Source organism: Peromyscus leucopus, chromosome 10 (assembly GCF_004664715.2).
Source record: "Peromyscus leucopus breed LL Stock chromosome 10, UCI_PerLeu_2.1, whole genome shotgun sequence".
Lineage (NCBI taxonomy): Eukaryota > Metazoa > Chordata > Mammalia > Rodentia > Cricetidae > Peromyscus > Peromyscus leucopus.
The window spans coordinates 27,191,076-27,211,963 of record NC_051071.1 but is presented as its reverse complement, the minus strand read 5'-3'; the positions used below and the strand labels follow the sequence as shown (position 1 = coordinate 27,211,963).

The 20,888-nt window shown below is 55.4% G+C and overlaps 2 protein-coding genes across 7 annotated transcripts in view; one reads left to right on the top strand and one right to left on the bottom strand.

Moving 5' to 3' along the window:
- The window catches only part of Ccm2 (CCM2 scaffold protein), a 65,058-nt gene extending 54,098 nt beyond the window's left edge, over positions 1-10,960 (top strand). For 4 of the 5 annotated variants that reach the window (XM_028870553.2, XM_028870552.2, XM_037209000.1 and 1 more), the window contains 5 exons: positions 954-1,089; positions 7,200-7,257; positions 7,827-7,965; positions 8,509-8,647; positions 10,292-10,960. In XM_028870553.2, the coding sequence (XP_028726386.1) occupies positions 954-1,089; positions 7,200-7,257; positions 7,827-7,965; positions 8,509-8,647; positions 10,292-10,572 (753 nt within the window). In that variant the 3' untranslated portion in view covers positions 10,573-10,960. The remainder of the gene's footprint in view (positions 1-953; positions 1,090-7,199; positions 7,258-7,826; positions 7,966-8,508; positions 8,648-10,291) is intronic. The other variant, XM_028870555.2, reaches the window with a different exon arrangement.
- Positions 10,961-12,226: 1,266 nt separating this feature from the next.
- Nacad (NAC alpha domain containing) lies at positions 12,227-20,446 on the bottom strand. 2 transcript variants are annotated; one of them, XM_028870550.2, is made up of 9 exons: positions 20,266-20,446; positions 15,370-17,688; positions 13,657-15,132; positions 13,427-13,536; positions 13,275-13,346; positions 12,908-13,054; positions 12,660-12,803; positions 12,405-12,527; positions 12,227-12,314 (listed from the first exon to the last, which is right to left on the bottom strand). In XM_028870550.2, the coding sequence occupies exons 1-9, from the start codon at positions 20,330-20,332 to the stop codon at positions 12,300-12,302; spliced, it is 4,473 nt and encodes a 1,490-aa protein (XP_028726383.1). In that variant the 5' UTR covers positions 20,333-20,446; the 3' UTR covers positions 12,227-12,299. The 2 variants fall into 2 exon arrangements, with proteins under 2 accessions (XP_028726383.1, XP_028726381.1); XM_028870548.2 differs by having other exon boundaries at positions 13,657-17,688.
- Between the last annotated feature and the right edge of the window lie 442 nt (positions 20,447-20,888).

Here is a 20,888-nt window from a genome sequence, read left to right as displayed (position 1 = left end):
TAGCATTTTCCCCAGCACGTGGGCGGTCACGGAGGCACAGAGGAGGCTGTGGAGCCTCAGGAGTCCCCTCAGGAGTCCCCTCAGGAGTCCCTTGCCCCCTTCCCCTTCATTTTTGTCTCTTACTTTCAGTGGCTAATGACTGCCTTCCTAAATATCCTCTAGTTCACTTTACTCTTAGCCTTGGTGCTAGTGACGTTTTCAATCTAATCCTCTCTTTAGGGGGCTGGAGAGATGGCTCAGCAGTTAAGAGCTTCTCTTCCAGGGGACCTGGGTTCAGTTCCCAACACCCACATGGCAGCTCACAACTGTCTGTAACCCCACTTACGGGGGATCTGACACTCTCACACAGACATACTTGCAGACAAAAGACAATGCACGTAAAATAGAAATTTTTGAAAATACACGTTCTTTGTTGCGGGTAGCTAACTCATGAACTGTAGAGTGTTGATCAACATCCCTGGCTTTTCCTTGTAATGATCAAAAATGTCCCCAGATGCCATCACATCTAGGGTTCAGGACAAAATCAGCCCACTAGAGAAGCTGTTTTAAACGGTACACTGTTATAAAGTGACTGCTTCTGGAAATGCCTCTAAGGTTGGAAGTGAGACCAGTGGTGTCTTTTCTCTTTTACTTGGGCTTAGGTAGAATTTTGAACATGTTGACGGCCGGTTAGAGGGGGAGGAGGTAAAACCGATGCCAGCACCCATGTCTGGCATGGTCTCCAGACGCCTGTGAGGCCACACCTAGGCCAGACTCTGTTGTTCTCCAGCATTTGTTCTGGTTTTTGATATCCCTCTGGGCCGTGGAAGGCACAGGGCCCTTTATTCACAATCTGCTCCCCATTTGTAGTTGTGGGGCCTCTGAGACATGATGGGTACCCTGGAGACTGCGTGAGAAGGTGCTCTCTGTGGCCGCAGCCACTGAGGACGGCCGCTGCTCTCCACTCACTGTAGGTCGCCGCGGAAGAACTGTGCTCCCTGCTCAGCCAGGTCTTCCAGATTGTTTACACGGAGTCTACCATCGACTTTCTGGACCGAGCCATATTTGATGGGGCCTCCACACCCACCCACCACCAGTCACTGCACAGCGGTATGTCGAGTGAAAGTGGGGGTCGTGAGCACTCCATCTGGAAGCGTAGGCTCCCAGTAAGGGGTGCTGTGGAGCTGGGGAGGCTGAACATGTTTTGGGGAGCCTCCCTTTTGGCATACCTGGGCGGCTCTCAGTGTATAGTCCCTTGTAAGACCACATCCAGACAGCCTGGGGTTGCTCTGGCTTTGTGAGAGACTGAGAGCAGGAAATTAGGAAGGGGCAGAAAGAACCAGGGGTCAGCACCTCTGGATCACCCATGAAAGCTGGCTATAGTGCTGTGCAGACCTCTTGGTAGTCCAGAGACACTTTCTGGTTGAGTGTGGAGACATATACCTGTAGTCTAGGAACCCAGGGGATGAAGACAGGATTGTTACAAGTTTGAGGCCAGCCTGGGCTACATAACCAGAGCCTGTTTCACAATAGCACACTTCTTATATGAGTTAGTTTTCTCACTGCTGTAACCAAATACCTAACAAGATGCAGTTTAAGCGAGGAATGCTTTAGTGTCTTTCCCTCATGGTGGAGAAGGCATAGCGGCCAGAGGGCAGGCATGGTGTCAGGGGCAGAAGTCTGAAGGCTGCTGGCATCCTTAGTTGGGAAGCAGAGAGGAAGAGGAAGTGGGGCCAGGCTAAAACATCGAAGCCTAGGGACCTACTTCCCTCAGCAAGGCTCCGCCTCTTCACGGTTCTGCAACCTTCTCAAACAGTGCCGCTAACTCGGGACCAAGTGTTGAAACCTCCTATGGTAACATTTCACATTCAAACCAAATTCTGTGCCCCTGGCCCCGCTTAGCATGCTCATGGCAATTAAGTGATGCAAAAAACGAATGAATTCATTCCAGCTTCTGAAGTCCCTGTAATCCTTGAGAGTCCAGAACTATTCAAAAGTCCAGTCTCCCCAGACACCTATAAAAACAAAACAAACAAACACCAGGTTATATAATTCAAATACACTTTCAAGGCACAGTGGCACAGGGTGAACATTTTCATTCCAGAAGCAAGGATGAGGCAGAGCAAGGGAAGAGACGGTGATTCTAAGATCAAAACCAAGTGGGAAGCACCAGTTCCCGCAGCCCTATGTCTATGTCTGGGGCTCATGGTGGGATTGCCTCGGCTCCAGGGGGCTTAGGTAGCCCTGCCCTCCAGCTCCTCCGCCTGTATCACCAGCCTCTCCCAGACTGGCTATACTCGATACTGTAGCATTATTTGACAGACGTCCTTAGTTCCAGCCTGTGTAACATCCTGAGGTCTCTGGTGGCGTAGGCTTTCTCTTCACAGCCTACACAGCCACAGGTGGCATCTCAGGGCTTCCTCGTGGGGATTCGGATCCCACTGCTTGATGCTTGGCTTTAGCAGCTTCCTGGAACCATGGAATATACTCCATGAGCTCTCAGCTTGGCATTTTTCATTCCTACATCACCAATATCACGTGAACAGTCCTGTCAAGTTCTACACCAGCTTGGGGTGGAGCTTGGACCCCATGGACCACAGTTGCAACAGCACATACTTTGCTAGGCAGTTGTTTTCAAGGAGCAGGAAGCCCCTTCCACCTTATTTGAGATCTTCTGGATTCAGGACACATTTCTTTATATCTTTCTGTCCTCCTGGATAGAGTGGTGAGCAGTAACCTCCTTGTATTCTGAGTGCTCTTCCACCTTGAAGTTTCCTGTTAAATACATTAGTCCATCACTTTATAATTCTCAGGACACGAGCAGAGGACTGCAGGACTCTGCCAGGCTGTAACCTTTAACCTAGTACCTAGTGGGTGTTGTTTTTTGTTTTGGTTTTGGTTTTTCAAGACAGGGTTTCTCTGTGTAGCCCTGGCTGTCCTGGAACTCACTCTGCAGACCAGGCTGGCCTCAGCAATCCACCTGTCTGAGCCTCCTGGGTTCTGGGATTAAAGGTGTGCACCACCATTGCCCAGCCAACCTAGTTCTTAATAGAGCCTATTTCATGTCTGAAACTTCATAAATACAATTTTTACCATGTGCATTTCTTTACCATTCTGGTTTTCCAGACCCTACCAGAGTGGCCTATTTTTTTGTTTTGTTTCGTTTTTGTTTTTTTTGTTTGTTTGTTTTGGTTTTGGTTTTTTGGTTTTTCGAGACAGGGTTTCTCTGTGTAGCTTTGCGCCTTTCCTGGGACTCACTTGGTAGCCCAGGCTGGCCTCAAACTCACAGAGATCCGCCTGGCTCTGCCTCCCAATTGCTGGGATTAAAGGTGTGCACCACCACCTCCCGGCCAGAGTGGCCCATTAAGCCCTAAATTCTAGACTTCCACATTTCTTCTACAGACCAGTTTCAAAGGCCTAAGAACCACATGGTCAGGTTTATCTCTGCAAGGGCCCCACTCCTGATACTCTATCCTCTTAGTGTACTCTAGGGAACGGAACCCATAGAGTGAATACATATTACACAGGTGATTTACTGGATTGGCCCGCACGGTACAGGCTCGGTAGTCCAGCAATGGCTGTCTGCGTACTGCAAATCCAGCACGGCTCGGTTCCCGAGGCTGAGTGCTGCAGCAGTCACAGTATGGTGCTGAAGGCCTGGAGAGCTGGAGAGCCAGGGAAGCTGGGCTCTGCTGTCAGCAACAGGGTAGTCAGACTCCCAAGGAGGAGCAAAGACAGCAGGTGAGGAGCTGCTTTAGCTCAGACTTTATATTTGGGCCAAGGCCGCTGGAAGTGCCGCCCACTTCTGGGGAGGGTCTTCCTCCTGTTGGTTGGTCCTTCTAAGAAGTACTCTCACAGACTGACCCAAAGGCACGTCTCATAGTTGATCTCAGATCCAATCAAGTTAGCAACTAAACTGTCACAATTCATCGTGAGCAAGCTCACTGTCTTAGGTAGGTTTTCTATTGACGGGAAGAGACACCATGACCACAGCAACTGTTTTTGTTTTTGTTTTTTTAATTTACTTTTATTTGTATTGGTGTTTTGCCTGCATGTATGTATATGTGAGGGTGTCAGATGATGGAGTCACAGACAGTTGTGAGCTGCCGTGTGGGTGCTGGGAATTGAACCCAGGTCCTCTGGAGGAGCACTCAGTACTCTTAACTGCTGAGCCATCTCTCCCGCCCCTGGCCACGGCAACTCTTACAAAGAAAACATTTAATTGTGGTGACTTGCTTACAGTTCAGAGGTTCAGTCCATTATCAACATGGCGGGGAGCATGGCAGTGTGCAGGCAGACCCGATGGCTGCATCTTCATCAAAAGGCAACCGGAAGTGGACTGAGTATCACACTGAACAAAACTTGAGCATATATGAGACCTCAAAGCCCACCCCCACAGTGACTCACTTCCTCCAAGGCCACACCCACTCTGTCAAAGCCACACCTCCCAATAATGCCACCCCCTTTGGGGGCCATTTTCTTTCAAACCACCATACTCACTGAAGGTAAGTCTAAACACAGCAAGTCTGTCATTTACTGAGGATTAATGGTGTGTGTGTGAATCAGGCATGAAATGATGTCGGGAGCAGCTTGCCATCTGCTACTTATTTTTGTGGAGGGACTGTCCTGTCCTCTACGCTGTTCCTGGTAATTCACTGGTAAGGGAGAGCTGTTGGTGTGGTTACAGAGCTGGAAGGGGGCCTTGAGCAGCATGTGGCCATCGTAGGAGCCATTGAGTCTTCCACAGGCCAGTGAAACTACAACACCTTCATTACTGACTTGCAGGTGGGGAAGTTGAGGCTTAGAGGTCACCAGGAGTCCAGGGTACACAGCTTGAAGCAGTTCAGTGTCCCTGTGATTGATTTGACCCCTTGTTCATTGAAAATCCTACTAGGGTCTTTCTCTCTCTCTCTCTCTCTCTCTCTCTCTCTCTCTCTCTCTCTCTCTCTCTCTCTCTCCTCTCTCTCTCTCTCTTTCTCTTTTTCTCAGATAGGTCTCACTATATAGCCCTTGCTGATCTGGAGCTCATCTATATAGACCAGGCTGGCCTTGAACTTGCAGAGATCCACCTGCCTCTGCCTCCCGAGTGCTGGGATTAAAGATTAAAGATATGCACCACTGAGGCTGGAGAGATGGCTCAGTGGTTAAGAGCACTGAATGTTCTTCCAGAGGACCCAGGTTCAATTCCCAGCACCCACATGGCAGCTCACAACTGTCTGTAACTCCAGTTCCAGGGGACCTGACACCCACAGCAAAACACCAGTGGACATTCAATAAAAATAAATAAATGAAAAAAAAAAGATATGCACCACCATGTCCACCCCCTTTTTGAGAGAAGTCTTAAAAATTCCTGAGTGCTAGGATTACAGACAGGCATTTGCTACTCCACCCAGTTTTCTTATGTTGGGGATTGAATTTAGGGATTTACATGTTTGAAGCACACATGTGGTTTCTGTGCTAAATAGGTTTCCTTTGGCCAGCTTGTCCTGAGACCTCCCTGAGGACTGCACACCCACACCCCTGCTGCTTCTTGCTCAGTTCTGGCTTGCTTGCTGGATTCTGCCTACCCTGACAGATCCCAGTCTTACACAGCACAAGCTCACCCTGTCAGAAAGCTCATCTGTCAGGAAGCTCACCCTGTCAGAAAGCTCTCCTGTCAGAAAGCTCTCCTGTCAGAGCTCTGTATGTCAGAGTTCAGCACAAGCCTCAGGGCGCAGAAGCCTTTCTAGATGCTCCAGAGCCTTCATTTTCCTGACCTTTCCGGCTTCTAGAGCAGTGGTTCTCAACCTTCCCAGTGCTGCGACCTTTCAGTACAGCTCCTCATGGTGTGGTAACCCCAACCATAAAATTATTTTTGTTGCTACTTCATAACTAATTTTCCTACGGTTAGGAGTTGTAACACATATATCTGACATGCAACCCTATGGAGTCACGACCCACAGGTTGAGAACCACTGTCTGGAGGCTTCCTTGGTCTTCACTGTGGCCATGCACACCTCTGCCTTTCTCGATGGCCACAGCTCCTGCTGACACACAGAAGCTGTGTTAGGCTGTCCATCACAGTGACGGACACTGAGAAGAACAGTTCACACAGGGGGAGGGGTTGCGTGTTCGTAGTCCCAGGGGTTTCAGTCTACGGCTGACCCTGTACCTGGGCCGTGGGGGGGACAGCATCATGGTGAGAGGGCAGGAGGATCCAAGTTGTCCCTTCCTGGTGGCCAGGAAGCAGAGAGCCGGAGGGGTTCTGGACAGGACGAGGTTCTAGTGGACAGAGCCCGGTGACCCACTTACACAGCTAGGCCCTACATCTTCAGGTTTCCAGAACTTGCAAAATAGTGCCATCAGCTGGGACAAAGCCAGCTGAAGTATTTGAGCCTTTTAGGTGGACACTTTATATTGACACCACAGCAAAGTGCTTGTAACTACATCCCATCCCCCACACAATCCAGGGTCGCCTCCCTGTTTCAGGGTCAACTCACTAGTGACCTTCATCCCTCTTGCCTTGCACTGTTGGAGTCCCAATCCCAGGAGAGGATGTGATGTCTTCAGATGCCGTTGCACATACCTGGTCCCTCTGGCATCAGCAGTCCCCTGCTCCCTGTTAGCCTTTCTCAAGACTCTGCCTCTGAGAGTCTCCACCCACTGTCTGTCCTGGTGGTGGAGCGGCTTTTCTTGGGGTTGAAGATGCAAAGTGCAGTCTTAAACTCCACGCAGTGGTGTCTGTTGGACATTATGGCAGCAGCCACTCTGGGTCTCATCCTCTCAGGGACTCAGGGATTCTGAGGCCTCGGCTATGTCCAGGCAGAGGTCAACTGCCTAGCTCTGGCTTCTGCTGAGTGACCTGGGACAAGTGGCATTACCTCTCTGGTTTAGTTGAGCACCTAGTTGACATGTCCAAAAGCAACTATTGTTCTATTACCTTGGCCATCTGTGAGTCCTGTGTGGACTCCATCCCAGTCTATGACAGGATGCGTATTTGATAGATGAGCTCAGGAGGGATGAGGGTTCAAGTCTAGGACCCTTGCCTTGGGTACTCAGCACTTGCTAGGATAGGAAGCTCCATGATGAAGTTCTCCAAGCTGGGGCTGCTGCTGCCGCCTGTTGATGTGGCATTGGGGTTACCTGAGCCGAGTGCTCACTTTAGGGCCGGCTGGGTACCTGAGCCCGAAACACCTACCCAGTACTTGAAAGTCCTCTGTGTCTTCTGTATCTTTTGCACAGATGATTCTTCCACGAAAGTGGACATGAAGGACACTTACGATGCTGAAGCCAGCACCTTGTGAGTACATGCACTGAGCTCGGGGCTCGGATCACTAAATGCATGGTCTTCTGTGGCTACTTTCTATCTCGGGGGCCCACAAGTTCTCTTCAGTCTCACTGAGTCGAGTGCTCCAGATGTCCACCTCTGGAGCCCTGCCTGTCCTTTCTCCTCCCTCCCTTCTGTGGCCTCCAGAAGTGCCCTTGGAAAAGGCACACTGAATAGTGGTGGTTTGCACCTTCTGGATTCCTGTTCATTCTGCCTGTGCAAGCTCCCAGCCTTCCTGCCCCTCTTTGCCGTCCCTCAGCTCTGGATACCACCTAGCCTAGCCCTTCCTCCGAACGCCCTCTCTTTGCCCAGAATCCATCTTGAGAGTCGCTCCATTAGGGCTTCTCAGCTGCGTGGTAAGGTTGAGCTGCCTCCTGGGATCGCCTGGATCTCCACATGTGCCCGGCCATGCCCAGGCACTTCTCTTTAGCCGCCGTCCTTTGCTTATGTGGTTGTATTGGCGAGCAGGTTGACAGGCCCCAGCCCAAAGCGGGCACGTGAGGTTGAGTAGTCAGGGCTCCGCCCACCTTGTGCCTTTGCAGCTGCTTCCCTGACCCTGGGGATGTGGGAGGCCTGCCGCCCTTGCCCTTCTGCATGCAGGCATCACCCCATAGCAAGACTGTCAGCGAAAGTGAGCTGAGCACCAGTGCCACGGAACTGCTGCAGGACTACATGCTCACGGTAGGCAGCCGGCTCCGTCACCTGCCCCTGTTTTGCCGCTGGTCTGTGGGGGTGGGAGTCCGTGGGCCCCAGTTGGTGCTGGGCTATTTGGCCTTGACCGTGCTGGTACTGATTAGGAACAGCAGCTCCATCAGTGCCTAGGCCTTAGGCCTCCGTGCATCCTAGATTTATTTGAAAAGTCAACCCTTCCAGATCTGTTTTCCCCCCGGGGTCATGTATGTAACCTTGCTGCTTCATGCAGAGCCAGCTTCCTTCCCTTCAGCCCTACTGAGGACCCTTTTGGACTGGGACAGCAGATCTGTGTTCTTCCTGGTTCTGGGTGGTTTTTTTTTTATACCGGGCCTGATGACAGAGACATACGGTGGCCATTCTGACCCCATAGCAGGCACACCGGTGTGTCTGCAGCATGGCCTGGCACCTAAATATTGAGCCGTGGCCACTGGGGGCGTGGTAAGGGTGGGGTCCAGCTGCTACACGAGCGCACACCCCCCCACACCTCCCTGTGCCGGCCCCTCACTCCTCTGCGCTTCTCCCCCCTCACAGTTGCGCACTAAGCTGTCGTCGCAGGAGATCCAGCAGTTCGCAGCGCTCCTGCATGAATACCGCAATGGGGCCTCCATCCACGAGTTCTGCATCAGCCTGCGGCAGCTCTATGGGGACAGCCGCAAGTTCCTGCTGCTTGGTGAGTGGGGCTCGGGACGGGGGGAGCCCCATCATGTCTGCCGTCCAAGCCGGCCTGAGAGGCAGGGTGGACAGAGCTACTCGGAAGGGCCCTTGCTGTGTCCTCCCTCTACTCAGACCCTGGAGCTGAGCCGGATGGGCTCTGCCGGGGAGCATGAAAGGGTCCTGAGACTGAGTCTAAACAAACCCCAGCAAGTCAGAGGGGTGCCGCTGGAAAGAGTCAAGGGACTCCTTAGGGGGGTAACTTTGTCGGTGGGATTGGGGGAGCATGGAGGGATTTAGGGAGTGGGAAAGCAAAGACATCATCTAGATGGAAGGATGAGCCTTTGTCCGAGACCCCTGAAGAGCCCAGAACATTCTGTCAGAGTCACTGCCGGTCTAGGTGTCAGGCCTGCGACATCAGCCCACCTGAAAGGGACCGCGGTGCCTCTGCTTCCCTCCTGCCAACACTCAGAACACAGTGAGCTGGCAGTCGCCCACTGAAAGTTGTGAGGGTCTTACCATGCTCTCGCTGAACCAAGGGAGGTCAGCTGATCTCGATTTTTATTGGCCTGGTGGGCATCAGCTGCCGGCCCGGGGCTCTTCCCTGTCGGGAGGTGAAGGATTGGAGACTAGGCTCTCGCGGGTCTAGTCTGCGCTCGTCACCCCCTGCAGGCTTTCTGGACCAGGTACCCAGCAAGGCTCAGGTTCCAGGCCCCTGGTGCCCAGCCCAGAATATACCTTCAGAAGCCTGAAGCCAGCTCCTACCCATTTTGTTCTTGGCTGCCTCTTTGCCAAAAGTGGGTACAGAGCCAGGCATGAAGATAGGGCACGGCCATAATCTGAGGTGACGGAGGCAGGAGGATAGCACGTTCAAGGTTAGCTTGAGCTATGTAGTAAGGCTCTCAGATAAAGTAGGTTGGAAGGGAGCTGAGCGGCGGGCATCTGCTGCTTAGAACCCTGTGTCAGGCAGGCAGTTAGTTCTAGTAGCCTCTGGCCTCTCTGTCTACCACCTCCTGGCCCTCACCTAAGCAGGGTGTTTTGAGTGTTATTTCCATGTGTTTGGTTTGTTTTAGTTTGGGTTTATGATAGAGAGTTTGGCCCTAAACTCCCTGTTTAGGGGAGGATGACCTTGAACTCCTTACCTCCTGCTTCCTGTGTCCTGCAATTATAGTGTGAATGATATGTCAGGGGTTCTCTTAAAGGCTCCACCTCAGAGGAGTGCTGTCTGTAAACTTAACTCATCCATTGTGTACATGAACTCCACATCCTCTCTGGATGGGCCCAGCCTGCCTGCACACATCAGGGTTCTGGTTCCAGGACTCTGAAACACTGGTCTTCCTGTGTAGGACAGCTTCCTGGTTGGAAAAGTTGCCCTGCTTTGGTTATTGACTTTGGCATGAGTCCTGGTTCTAAGGACAGACCTCATACAAGTGGCTTTTGGCCTTGGCTTTCTGCCCTATAAGGTAGGGGCTGTGGAGGTCGTAGGCCTCTGACCCATGCCTTGTCTCAAAGCCAAAGTGGTTGAGATTGACGGACAGCAAGCTATGCGTAGCTGGGGGCCCTTCTCAGAGTCAGATGTAATTACCTGGCTCCAGGCCATAGCTTGTATGGTCTGAGGGTCCTGAGCCCCCCTGAGAGGTCACTCTGGGTCATATGTTGGCAGGTTTGAGGCCCTTTATCCCTGAGAAGGACAGTCAGCACTTTGAAAACTTCCTGGAGACCATTGGCGTGAAAGATGGCCGCGGCATCATCACTGACAGCTTTGGCAGGCATCGCCGTGCCCTGAGCACCACATCCACCTCTACCACCAATGGGAACAGGACCACAGGCAGCCCCGACGACCGGTCAGCGCCTTCGGAGGGAGATGAGTGGGACCGCATGATCCTGGACATCAGTAGTGATATTGAAGCCTTAGGCTGCAGCATGGACCAGGACTCGGCGTGATGGGTCGTGACAGCGTACACTCGTCTCACACAGCCGTCCCAGGCCGTCCTGGGAGGAGACGCCTGGACCTGACTGTCAGCCCTTCCTGGCTAGGAGCCAGGGAGGGGCTGCAGACACAGGTGGCCAGGTCCTCTACTGTGAAGGAGTGGAGATCTGCCACAGGACAGGTGCCCCAACACAGGGCGGAAGCCTCTGTGCCTCTTCCTCAGGGGCTCAGCCATGCCTGTAGCATACCCCACTCGGGGAGGGCCAGCTGCATCTGGCAGGAAGAGCCAGTCCTGTCGGCCTGGCCCTGGACAGCTGATATTTTGCACATGATTTTCCTCTCCTAACTCTCAGAGACCTTAAAAAGAAGTTTACTACAATGTGAATAATTTAATCTCCAGTTGTCGAGCATTTTTTTTTCTGTTCCAGTTAGTTGAAAGCCATGTTGTCACGGGGGCTGTGGAGGGGCATTCCATTCTGGCCCCTGTCCGTTGGACCATGACTGCCACAGTATCCAGGGCTGGGCTAGAAGAGATGATCGGTGCTTCTGCTTTGCCTCTGGGGACAAGGGACAGGAGCAGGCATTTTGGGAATCTCTCTCACATGTCAGTGTTATCTCGCATTCTATGTACGATTATCCCAAGGGCAGTAGTGTGATCTGGCCCTTTGTGTCAGAGTCCTTGACTCAGAAGGACAGGGAACAAGGAAGGCTGTGGCCCACCACGCTTCTGAAAGGCTGACATGGGCCCCGTGGCCCCCACTGTCCCGTCCCAGTCAGCTTTTCTCCTAAGCCTGTTGACTTCGTTCTGGCCTCTACCCTCTAGACCCCTTAAAACTCTCCTAGCCACTGAGGGGAGGGAAGTGGCCTGGGGTCAGGCAACCCTGTACAGCGCCTGGGCTGAGGGGACTGGTCAGGTGCCTCTGTTGCCCACACTCGGGGAGGAAGGGCTGTGTCCTGGGCACAAGGGCTTTGGGAGGACCCCAGGACTGTCTCTGGCCTGGAATGGTTGTGACTGTGCCCCTGGGGCTCTGTGGATACCTCAGTTGTCTCCAGGGCAAGCTAGTGCCCCCCGGGGTCTCAGATGCTTTCCTCAGCAGTCTCCTGGCCCTTAGGACGGTATTTGACAGAATTTTTCTGTCATCTGCTGTCCTGGGGCTGGTCATGGGAGCCTAGGCCAAGCCAAGAGAGTCAAGACTGTTGGAGTGGTCTCTCATTTCCCTGCAGCTAATTCTCTCCTGGAAGTGTGGGACACCGAAGACAAGCCGCAGTCCACCCCGTGCCCAGTTGCGTCCTGGTGTTCCCATGTGCACACCAGCAGGAGGGTGTTATGTGAAAGTAGGGGACCAGGGCAGCCACACCTCTGTGGCCAGAACTGCAGGAGGAAAGGACAGGGCGTGCATGGCCATGCCGCTGCAGCTGCGTCCGAGAGAATGCCAGAGGGTGGAGGAACTCTGGGGGATGTCAGGGGCCTTGGGGAGACACTGGAGGGCAGTTGGGTAACGGCGGAGGTTGATGGGACACTGAAGGGTGACGGTGACATAGTGGTGACATAGAAACATGACAAGGCAGTGACCAATACCTGGTTCTAAGGGGATGCTAGAGGGCAGTGAAGGGACATCAGAGGGTCCTGATGAGACGACACCACACAACTGAGGGCACTCCAGAGGGTGATGATATGACACTGATTTATTGGGCAACAGAGCTGGGGAGAGGCAGGACGGCCCGAGCTTGCAGTCGGTAGCTACATCGTCAGTTCCTGCAGAGAAAGAGTCAGGTTAGGAGAGGCTTTTTCTACAGGACCTCCCTCGGGTCATCTGGGCTGCTGAAGAGGCTAGTAGTTGCTCACCATGATGGCATTGACAATGTCACTGTGGTTGTCCCTCAGTGCCCGCACGGCCTTTGCCCTGGACACATTAGCCTGGGCCATCACCAGCTCAATGTCACGAAGTTCAAGTCCAGCCTCCTCTACCTGGTGGAGGGACACAGGGAGGTGGGGGAAGCTGCCTGAGTCCTCTTGAGCAGGGTGCTGCCCAGGCAGAATAGAAGCCCATGCTACCCTAACCCCGCCCCCAGCCATGCGTCCAGAGCCTCCAGGCCTCACCTCCTCGTCTTCCTCCTCCTGCTCCTCACACTCTGGCCTCACCCGGGGTCCAGGTGCCAACTCGGGGACCAGGGCTGAGGACTCGGAGGGCACCTTGAACTTCTCTGCTGCAGCTTTGTGTACTTGCTGGGACAGATCCTCGATCTGCAATATAGGACAGAGCTCACTGGCCTGTTTGACTTGCCCGGCCTTTCCCCCAAACGCAGCATGGCCGTAGCCTTGGCCGTGACAATGACAGCGTAACAGACCTTGGCCTCACCAAAGACCACATAGGTGTCTGAGGCGGGGCTCTTGAAGACATCTGGCTTGGCGATGACAAACAGGATGTTCTTGGACTTCTGGATGGTGATCCTGGTGACTCCCTGAATCTGCCGTAAACCCAGTTTCGACATTGCCTGAGGCGGAAGGCAAGAGATTCAGACCACCTTCCCTGTGACTCTCTTAAAGACCCCCTCAGGACATTCCAGTGTTGGGGGGTGAGGGTTGCTAGATCTGACTCAAAGCTGTTTTCGTGGATAGGGTTTCACTGGCCACAGGCTATGCGGGGCGTTGGTGAGGGTGCTCCCCTGTGCACATGCCCTCTCCCAGGGCCCTCTAGGGGGCTCCTCAGCTGACCTTTCGAGCCTTCTTCTCGCTGCGGCTTTGCTTGGCTTTGGCAATGGTCTCCTCATTGCTGCCCGCGGGGCCCTGTAGGAAGATGAAGGCTGAGCATCTGTGGGGCCCTGAGGTACCGATGTCCAGAGACCCGCCCCCTTCTGGGCCAGCACCTGTGCTGTGCACTGCACTTTCTGAGGTGGCGTATCCTGCTCATCCAGCTCAGCGGACGACTCCCCGTGGCTGTCCGAATGCTGCCCGGAGCCTGGGGCCCTCTGTGAGTCTGGGGAAGGGGTGAGGTGTGAGGGCCTCTTGCTATTGCAGAGGGCCCTCCAGTCCCATCCTCTAGTGTCTCCCTGGGTGGAGTCTAGCTGGCCCAGGCCCTGACCCCACATACCCTTACCTTCCTCTAGGCTGTCCTCATCCTCTTCTTGCTCACGAGCTAGGAACCCTCGAGGGCCAGATGGGTTCTGGGTCCCAGAGGGAGGAGGCACTTGGCAGGGGCTTGAGATGATGCAAGCCAGGTCTTTGGCATCTGTGGGGGTCGCCTTGGGGTTGAGGGTGGAATGAGGAGAGAGGCTGACACGATGCCGGGCCCCCAGAGGCTTTGTGGATCCTGAGGTGGAAATGGTAGCCATTCCCTGGGCTCCTGCCCGAGGCATCAGACCACGAGAGGATGGGGGCTCCTCTTCCACAGAGACTTTCTGGGGAGTGGGGCACAGGCAGGGTGCTGGGGGTCCTGGGGATGTCTGGGATGCCCTGTCAAGGGCACTGGGAGCAGAAGGGTCAGGGTCTAGGAACCTATTCTGGGGTGTGGTAGGCAGGCCACTGGCCGAGCGTGCTGGGGAAGGGTTAAGGGCACCTGGGGTCATCTGGGGCTGATCTCTATTACCCAGGCCTAGCACAGGCTCCAGGTGCTGGAAGGCTGCCGCAGACCTGGAAGTCTCTTCAGAGTGGACTCTGCTCAGCGTGCATGTGGTCCTGGTTGGGGACTCTGAGCAGGAACCTAGCCTAGCTTGTACAGATAGAGCCACAGGAAGCCCGGGGCCCAAGGTGTCCTTGCTGCTCAGGCCTCTCCCCTCTCCAGCTGAGCTCAACTGTGTCTGACTGACCTCAGAGCATGCAGCAGAATGTGTCTTGGAAGTCTCCCCTGCACCTTGGGATACTGACTTGGACCCATTTCCTTGCCCTGGTCGTTTGGGGCCTCTACCCTGCTTGTTCTTGGCCCCTGGGGCCTCTCTTTGAGGTGAGTGGGTCTTGACCCCATCACGGGCTTCAAGACAGGCTCTCTGCTTGAGTGCAGATACGCTCTCAGCTCCTTTCTCTCCCATCCAAGATGTGGGCTCAGAGATCTTTGTGCTCAAGGTGGGGCGTGACTCTTCCGGAGCCCCGAAGCTGTCAGCTTTCACAGCTGGCTCTGAGCCATTCTGTTGAGCTTTGTTTGAAGCTGCGGGTGCCGGGTCTAGAGAGGACTCTGCATCTTGCTCAGGCACTGACTTTGGTCCTAAGGCCACACCTAATTCCTGATGGACCCCAGAGGCTGGAGGGTTAGTCTCTGGGGCGTAGTCTGTTTCTCTCTGCAGTGTCTGAGAGGTGTCTTGGACTATCAGCTCTGGGTCTGAGGTGCAGTCTGTATCTTGAAGGGATGGAGGTGCCGTCACAGGGGCGTCCTGGGGTGCTCTAGCACTCAGGCCTTCAGCCTGCTGGGACCCTGGTGTGGCTGCAGCCACAGGCTGGAGGTCTGAGGTTGAACCCAAGCTTTGCAGGGGTAAATGTGATGCTACTAGGGCCACCTGGGGTTTGGTGACACCCTCCTCGGCCTGCTGTGGTCCTGATGTGGCAGCAAGCACAGGTTCTGGGTCTAGGGTGGGATCTGAGCCTTGCAGGGGTAGACATGCCATAGGAGAGTCCTGGGGTACCGGGACAATCCCTTCATCCTGCTGGGCCCCCAATGTGACCACGGCCTCAGGTTCTGGGTCTAGGGTGGAATCTGAGCCTTGCAGGGGTGGGGATGATGCTATAGGAGAGTCCTGGGGTACCAGGACAATCCCTTCATCCTGCTGGGCCCCCACTGTGACCACAGCCTCAGGTTCTGGGTCTAGGGTGGAATCTGAGCCTTGCAGGGGTAGACATGCCATAGGAGAGTCCTGGGGTACCGGGACAATCCCTTCATCCTGCTGGGCCCCCAATGTGACCACAGCCTCAGGTTCTGGGTCTGAGGTGGAATCTGAGCCTTGCAGGGGTAGACATGCCATAGGAGAGTCCTGGGGTACCGGGACAATCCCTTCATCCTTCTGGGCCCCCAATGTGACCACAGCCTCAGGTTCTGGGTCTAGGGTGGGATCTGAGCCTTGCAGGGGTGGGGATGATGCTGTAGGAGAGTCCTGGGGTGCTGGGACAATCCCTTCATCCTGCTGGGCCCCTAATGTGACCACAGCCTCAGGTTCTGGGTCTAGGGTGGGATCTGAGCCTTGCAGGGGTAGGGATGATGATGCCACAGGGGAGTCCTGGGATTCTGTGATACCTTTCTTAGCATGTTGGAACTCAAATGTAGCCATGGCCCTAGACTCTGGGCCTGAGGTGGGATCTGTACTTTGGAGGGGTGGAGGTGATGCCCCAGGGACATCCTGCAATGCTATGACACATTCCTCATCCCTCTGGAGCCCCAGACTGACTACAGCCACAGACTCTGGGTCTGAGGAGGGGTCTGCATAGTGCAAGAATGGGGGTAATGGCTTAGGGGAGTCCTGGGGTATTGTAACACCTCCCTCAGCCTCCTGGGGCCTCACTGAAGCCACAGCTACATACTCCAGTGTAGCGGGAAGGCCCTGGCCTCCTTCCTTCAAGTTACAAGGAAGGACCGGACACAAGGTGGGCCTTGCTTCTTCCTGCAGATCTGGAATGGACTCTGCAGTGGCAGGCTTACAGCCTGAAGTGGTTCTCCTCCCCTTCTGGCAGGGTTGAGGCCGTGCCCTGGGTGCTTGCTGAGCAACTGAGTCAACGTCTTCCTTCCCCACCCTAGGGGTTACTGTGGTAGCCTCCTCCACCTGGGAGCCTGGAGCTGCTCGCCGATCGGGAGGAGTCACGGTAGCTTCGGACTCTATATCTAAAGCTAGGGCCTCTTCTACTATTTCTGCAATCGATTCCTGGCTATTGCTAAGACGGGTCTCTTGCTCTGAAATCCGAGGCGTGAACTCCGTCCCCTGAAATGCGGCCCTGCTTCTGGGCTCCTGCTCTGTAGTCGGGGCACTGGGCTGGGCATGGGGCTCCCCACTGTACAGCCTGTCGTCATCTGCCCCCGCATAGGAAGCTGAGTCCGAGTCAGAGGAGGCTGCCGAGGTGTCATCCCGGAAGGCGAAGGCCTCGTCCATGCCCTCGATGATGGACAGGTCAGAGAGTGACTGCAGGAAGGAGGCAGATGTGCTGTGGTCCTCACCCTCTCCAGCCAGGTCTCCATCCGGGGTGGCAGCACCAGCAGCTACCTCTTCCTCCTCCTCCGCCTCCTCCTCCTCTTGGGGCAGTGGAGTCACTTCCACGGCTTCCACCTGGAAGATGAGGCTACCCCGGAAGGGTAGGAGGGCGGCAGGGATCATCGGGTCGTTGGCCAAGAAGGCTGGGTCAAAGAAATGGCCCTCTTGGCTCCAGGAAGAGCTGCTGTCGGTTGAGAGGCTAGACTCAGAGGAGGGAGGCTCGGGAGGGCCTGTGGGGTGTGGCTCCAGTTCATCCACCACAGAGCCTGATGGGGAGAGGCCCCAGTCGGAGGGGAAGTCCAGCCCTTCAGCTGGGGCCAGCAGGCTGAGGGAACACGAAGGTGAGGAGGCCCAGCTGCCCCCGTCTGCTGTGATGTAGGAGCCCGAGGGCGAAGCTGGCGTGGAGTCCAGTAACTCATCCAGCAGCTCGGCCTCCAGGTCCCAGGCATCCCCGTGGGGCCCCTGGTCAGGGAGCAGGGCATAGGTGGTCTTGGTGGGAGTGGAGGGGGGTGTGAAGTAGGAATCGAGGTCAGGGGGAGGGGAAGGCACAGGAGAATCACCCTGAGAACATAGTTCCGGAGGTGGGTGCAGGGCCATGTGCCCACCCGCCGGGTCCCTGAGCACTGGCCAGGCTGCCCTGGGTGAAGGGATGACCTGGCATGTCTCCTCACCCATCACGATGCGGGGCTCCAGGGTGGTGGGAAGAGAGACTTCAGCAGGCAAAGGCTGGAGAGGCAGGCCCTCAGGGAGGACCCCTGGATTTGGGCCGCCCTCTGCCTGGTCCGCCCAGGTTGAGGCAGCCCCGCCCGACCCTGCATCCCAGCTGGCTCCCTCAGGTTGGGGCCGGGCACCTGGCTTGCTGGACAGGAATGTGAGGGCCAGAGGGCTAGGCCCCGGGGTCAGGGCATGGGGCTCCCGTTGGTCCCCTTTAAGGATGGTGGCAATGGCTGCGTCACATGAGAGATCTGTGGAGACAGAAAAAGGACATGAGATGCCTACAGGACACGCCTCAGGGCCAGGCCAGGTGAAGAGCTGAACATGGGACAGGGGCAGGTTTGCATGGATACAGTTTCGGAGGAGGGCTGGTCAGGGGAGAGGGCGGAGAAGAGAGTGACCTGTAGGCTAAGTGTACTTGAGGAAGAATTTCCAGGCATTTCAGCCCAGCAGGCAGCTGCTGACAGGCTTTATAGGAAGGGGAGTCATGAGGAGGGCTGTGTATTAGAAACCCAGGCTTTTCTTGGGGACACTTCAGCAAAGGTACAATTAGCAATTGTCTCTGTTCAGAAGCCGGCTTGCTATTTCAGCTTGGTTCACCTGGGCTTGGCAGGAACAGGGCTACGAGAACCCACTGGACAATGCCAGCTCCTTCCTGTGACAAGGGCAGGGGTCCCACACACGACAGCTCTGGAACATTCCAGGTCTACTGTAAAGCAGGAAGTTTCGCCTCTAGCCCATCTCTCTCCTACCCTTGTTGCTAATACTCGAGGCCAACCTCAGGTTCCCCAGAGCTCTCCGCATGGCCCTGCATGTAGCTAAGTTTCTGGAGAATGGAGGCAGACCTATCCCACAGAGTCTGAATTGCAGCATCCTGCTCAAAAGGTGGGGGAGGTTGGTGATCGGGTGCCAAATGGGAACAGGACAGCTGAGGGAAGGCTGGCCACGTCCTCTCCATGGTGGCAGCCACTCAGGGGAACAGATCCCTCACCATACTGGGAGCTCCTGGCCTGCCTTGGGGTCCGTCTCTAGGTCTCTTCAGGCACGGGTGCTCCTGGGCTGCCATGCCCTCAGCCGACGTGCCACACCACAAACACATGCCTGTGCCGTGATGCCCCGCGGATCAGAAAGTACTTCGGAACTTAGGAAGGTAGCAAACCGGGTTCTCCAGATGGCAGCGCCCCATACTGCCTCCTATCCCTCTGGCTCTTGCTGGCTTGCTTCTCGCTGACCTGCATGTCACCACTGAGGGCACTGGGCGCATGCACTCTGAGTCCTGGGGCCTTTAACCGTTGAAGCGTTCTCTGAGTGCTCAAAGCACCGTTTTTTAAGTCTCATTTTTAATGACCCTGTAACAGCGCCTCCCTCACCTGGACCATGGCCAAACACACATCTCTTTGAAGTATCCACTTAAAGCCCTTTCTCCTGTCCCCAGAGCCCAGGCCAGGTCCTGCACAAGAGGGGGAGGGGCAGTGCCTAGCGGCCTGCCGCTCTGGCGGGCACCCAGCCAATGCTGCTGGCTCTGCCATGCTCACTGGTGACAGGGCAACATCGCCTGCACCGTGGCTTTGTCTTTCTCAGCTACTGAGCAGATCTCACCTAGGATGAGAGGAGACAGCCACCTCCCCCGAGATCTGCTCCCAGCGGTGTCAGGGCACTGGGCTCTTGGACACTAGCTGGACTCGTTGGCCTGCAGCTGGGCTACTAGGGCAGCCAGGGGTCCTGACAGGAAAGGGAGGGGGACCCTGCAGGTCCCTTGAGGGACACCTGGCACTGGAAGTGGGTGTGGCTAGTAGCCATCACTGGGTGTCCCCAAGTCGGGCTCTTGCCGTCTCTTCTTCTTAGTGTGGCCTCAGGGCAGAACTGGGCCAAGGTTAAAATGGAAATAAAGGGACAAAGTTGTGGGGGGGGGGATTTTTGTTGTTGTTTGTTTTGTGACTCATTCAAGGTCACCAAACAAGCCAGAAAGGAACCAGTTTATCACTTTGGGTCTGGGGAGTCCCAGCCTGGATTGTCTGTTCCCCAACAAGAGTAGGGTGACATCTGTGTTAGCTCTCAGTCAGGCCCCTGGCCCAGCACTGGTACCATTCCCATTCTTGCCCATCCTGTCCCCAGATGACTTCTTGCACACAGCAAGGTGCCCTTGGCTTTGCCCAATCTACCCACAGCCCATCTCCAGCAGGAACCATTCAAGCTTAAGAGTACCCTCAGGCCTGCAAGTGGACTGGCTTCACCAACATTTAATGTCCCTCTTTCTCCAAGGTCTACATATTAAGACCACTGCTGGCCACGACACCTTCCCAGGACCCCACCTCCCAGACCCAGCTCTGCCAGTGTCCTCTGGCTGGGCTCCCAGATCCCATCGGTCCCACACCTCCTTTCCAAGTCTAGCCGCTTGCTGCCCTGGGCACTCAAGGTACCTCTAAGGACCCTCTCTGGTGGTTAAAGGATGAGCCTGCAGGGACCCTCTGGGCCTCCTGCTTCCGAATCTGCCACCCCACCGTTGGTCCTGAAGCCCCGCAGCTCTCCGTGAACAAAAGAAACGCGATGCAGCACAGAGGCCCAAGTAAATGAGTATTGGTCCAAAGAACAGGCTCCCCCACCTCCAGCCCGAGTGAAAGGCCAAGACACTGCCCTTCATAGCTTCAGGCTTGGAGGATGCTGTCTGCGGCCTCCAGGCTTTCATGAAATCCTGAGGGTGGGGAGTGGGGGAAGGATGCAATGTGGAGGGAAGAACCGGTCTGGAAAGACAGGGAAGGGGACTGTTAGGAGGCTGAGGGATAGAGAGAAAGGTATTGGGCCAGAAAGGGGATCCGCCGCGGTCTCACCTGTGCGGGATCCTGGCCCTCCTGCCTCAGGCAGCGGCAATTCAGCGCGCGCAGCCTCCCCTGGCATGGCCTGGACGTGTGCCTGCCGGTCCCCCTGTCTCTCTGTCCCTCTGTCCGTCAATGCGCTCGGAGTAGCCAGCTCGGCCACCGCCCCTCTGCTGGGGGGGGGGGGGAGCGTGGATGACGTCAGCGCTGCCCGGCCCGCCTATCAAGCCTAGTGAGCGTGCGCTGCCGCGCCAGGCACTGCGGAGAGCCGGAGGGAGGGCGCTCGTTCCCCACGTCCATCCCAAAGCCTCTCTTCCACTGCCGAGTCTAGGGCCGGAAGGCTGCGCCCTGCCCCGCCTTTCCCGCAGTATCTTAAGGGGCCGCTTGGAGTCAGGGCTCCTCCCAAGGTGACATCGCCTCTTAGCTGGAAAGAGGCAAATGGTGTCGCCAGAACCAGGGGTGCGGGTTAATCTGGGGAGATAGCTATGTATTTTGTAGAGTGGGCAGGGCCACTTTAATGAATGATGGCCCAACCTATCACTCAATGACTGGATAGAGGGCGCAGGGAGTACAGGGAAGGAGTTACCCTCAGGCACCAGGATGAGCTGAAACAGCAGCTCGGGATTGGCTGGTCGTGG

Excerpts from the sequence above, each read along its gene's own strand:
- Nacad (XM_028870548.2), bottom strand. The coding sequence starts at position 20,332 with ATGCCAGGGGAGGCTGCGCGCGCTGAATTGCCGCTGCCTGAGGCAGGA. Across the intron at positions 13,347-13,426 it reads AAGTGCAGTGCACAGCACAG|GGCCCCGCGGGCAGCAATGA; the intron begins GTGCTGGCCCAG and ends ATCTTCCTACAG. Across the intron at positions 12,528-12,659 it reads AGGAGGAGGAAGACGAGGAG|GTAGAGGAGGCTGGACTTGA; the intron begins GTGAGGCCTGGA and ends TCCCTCCACCAG.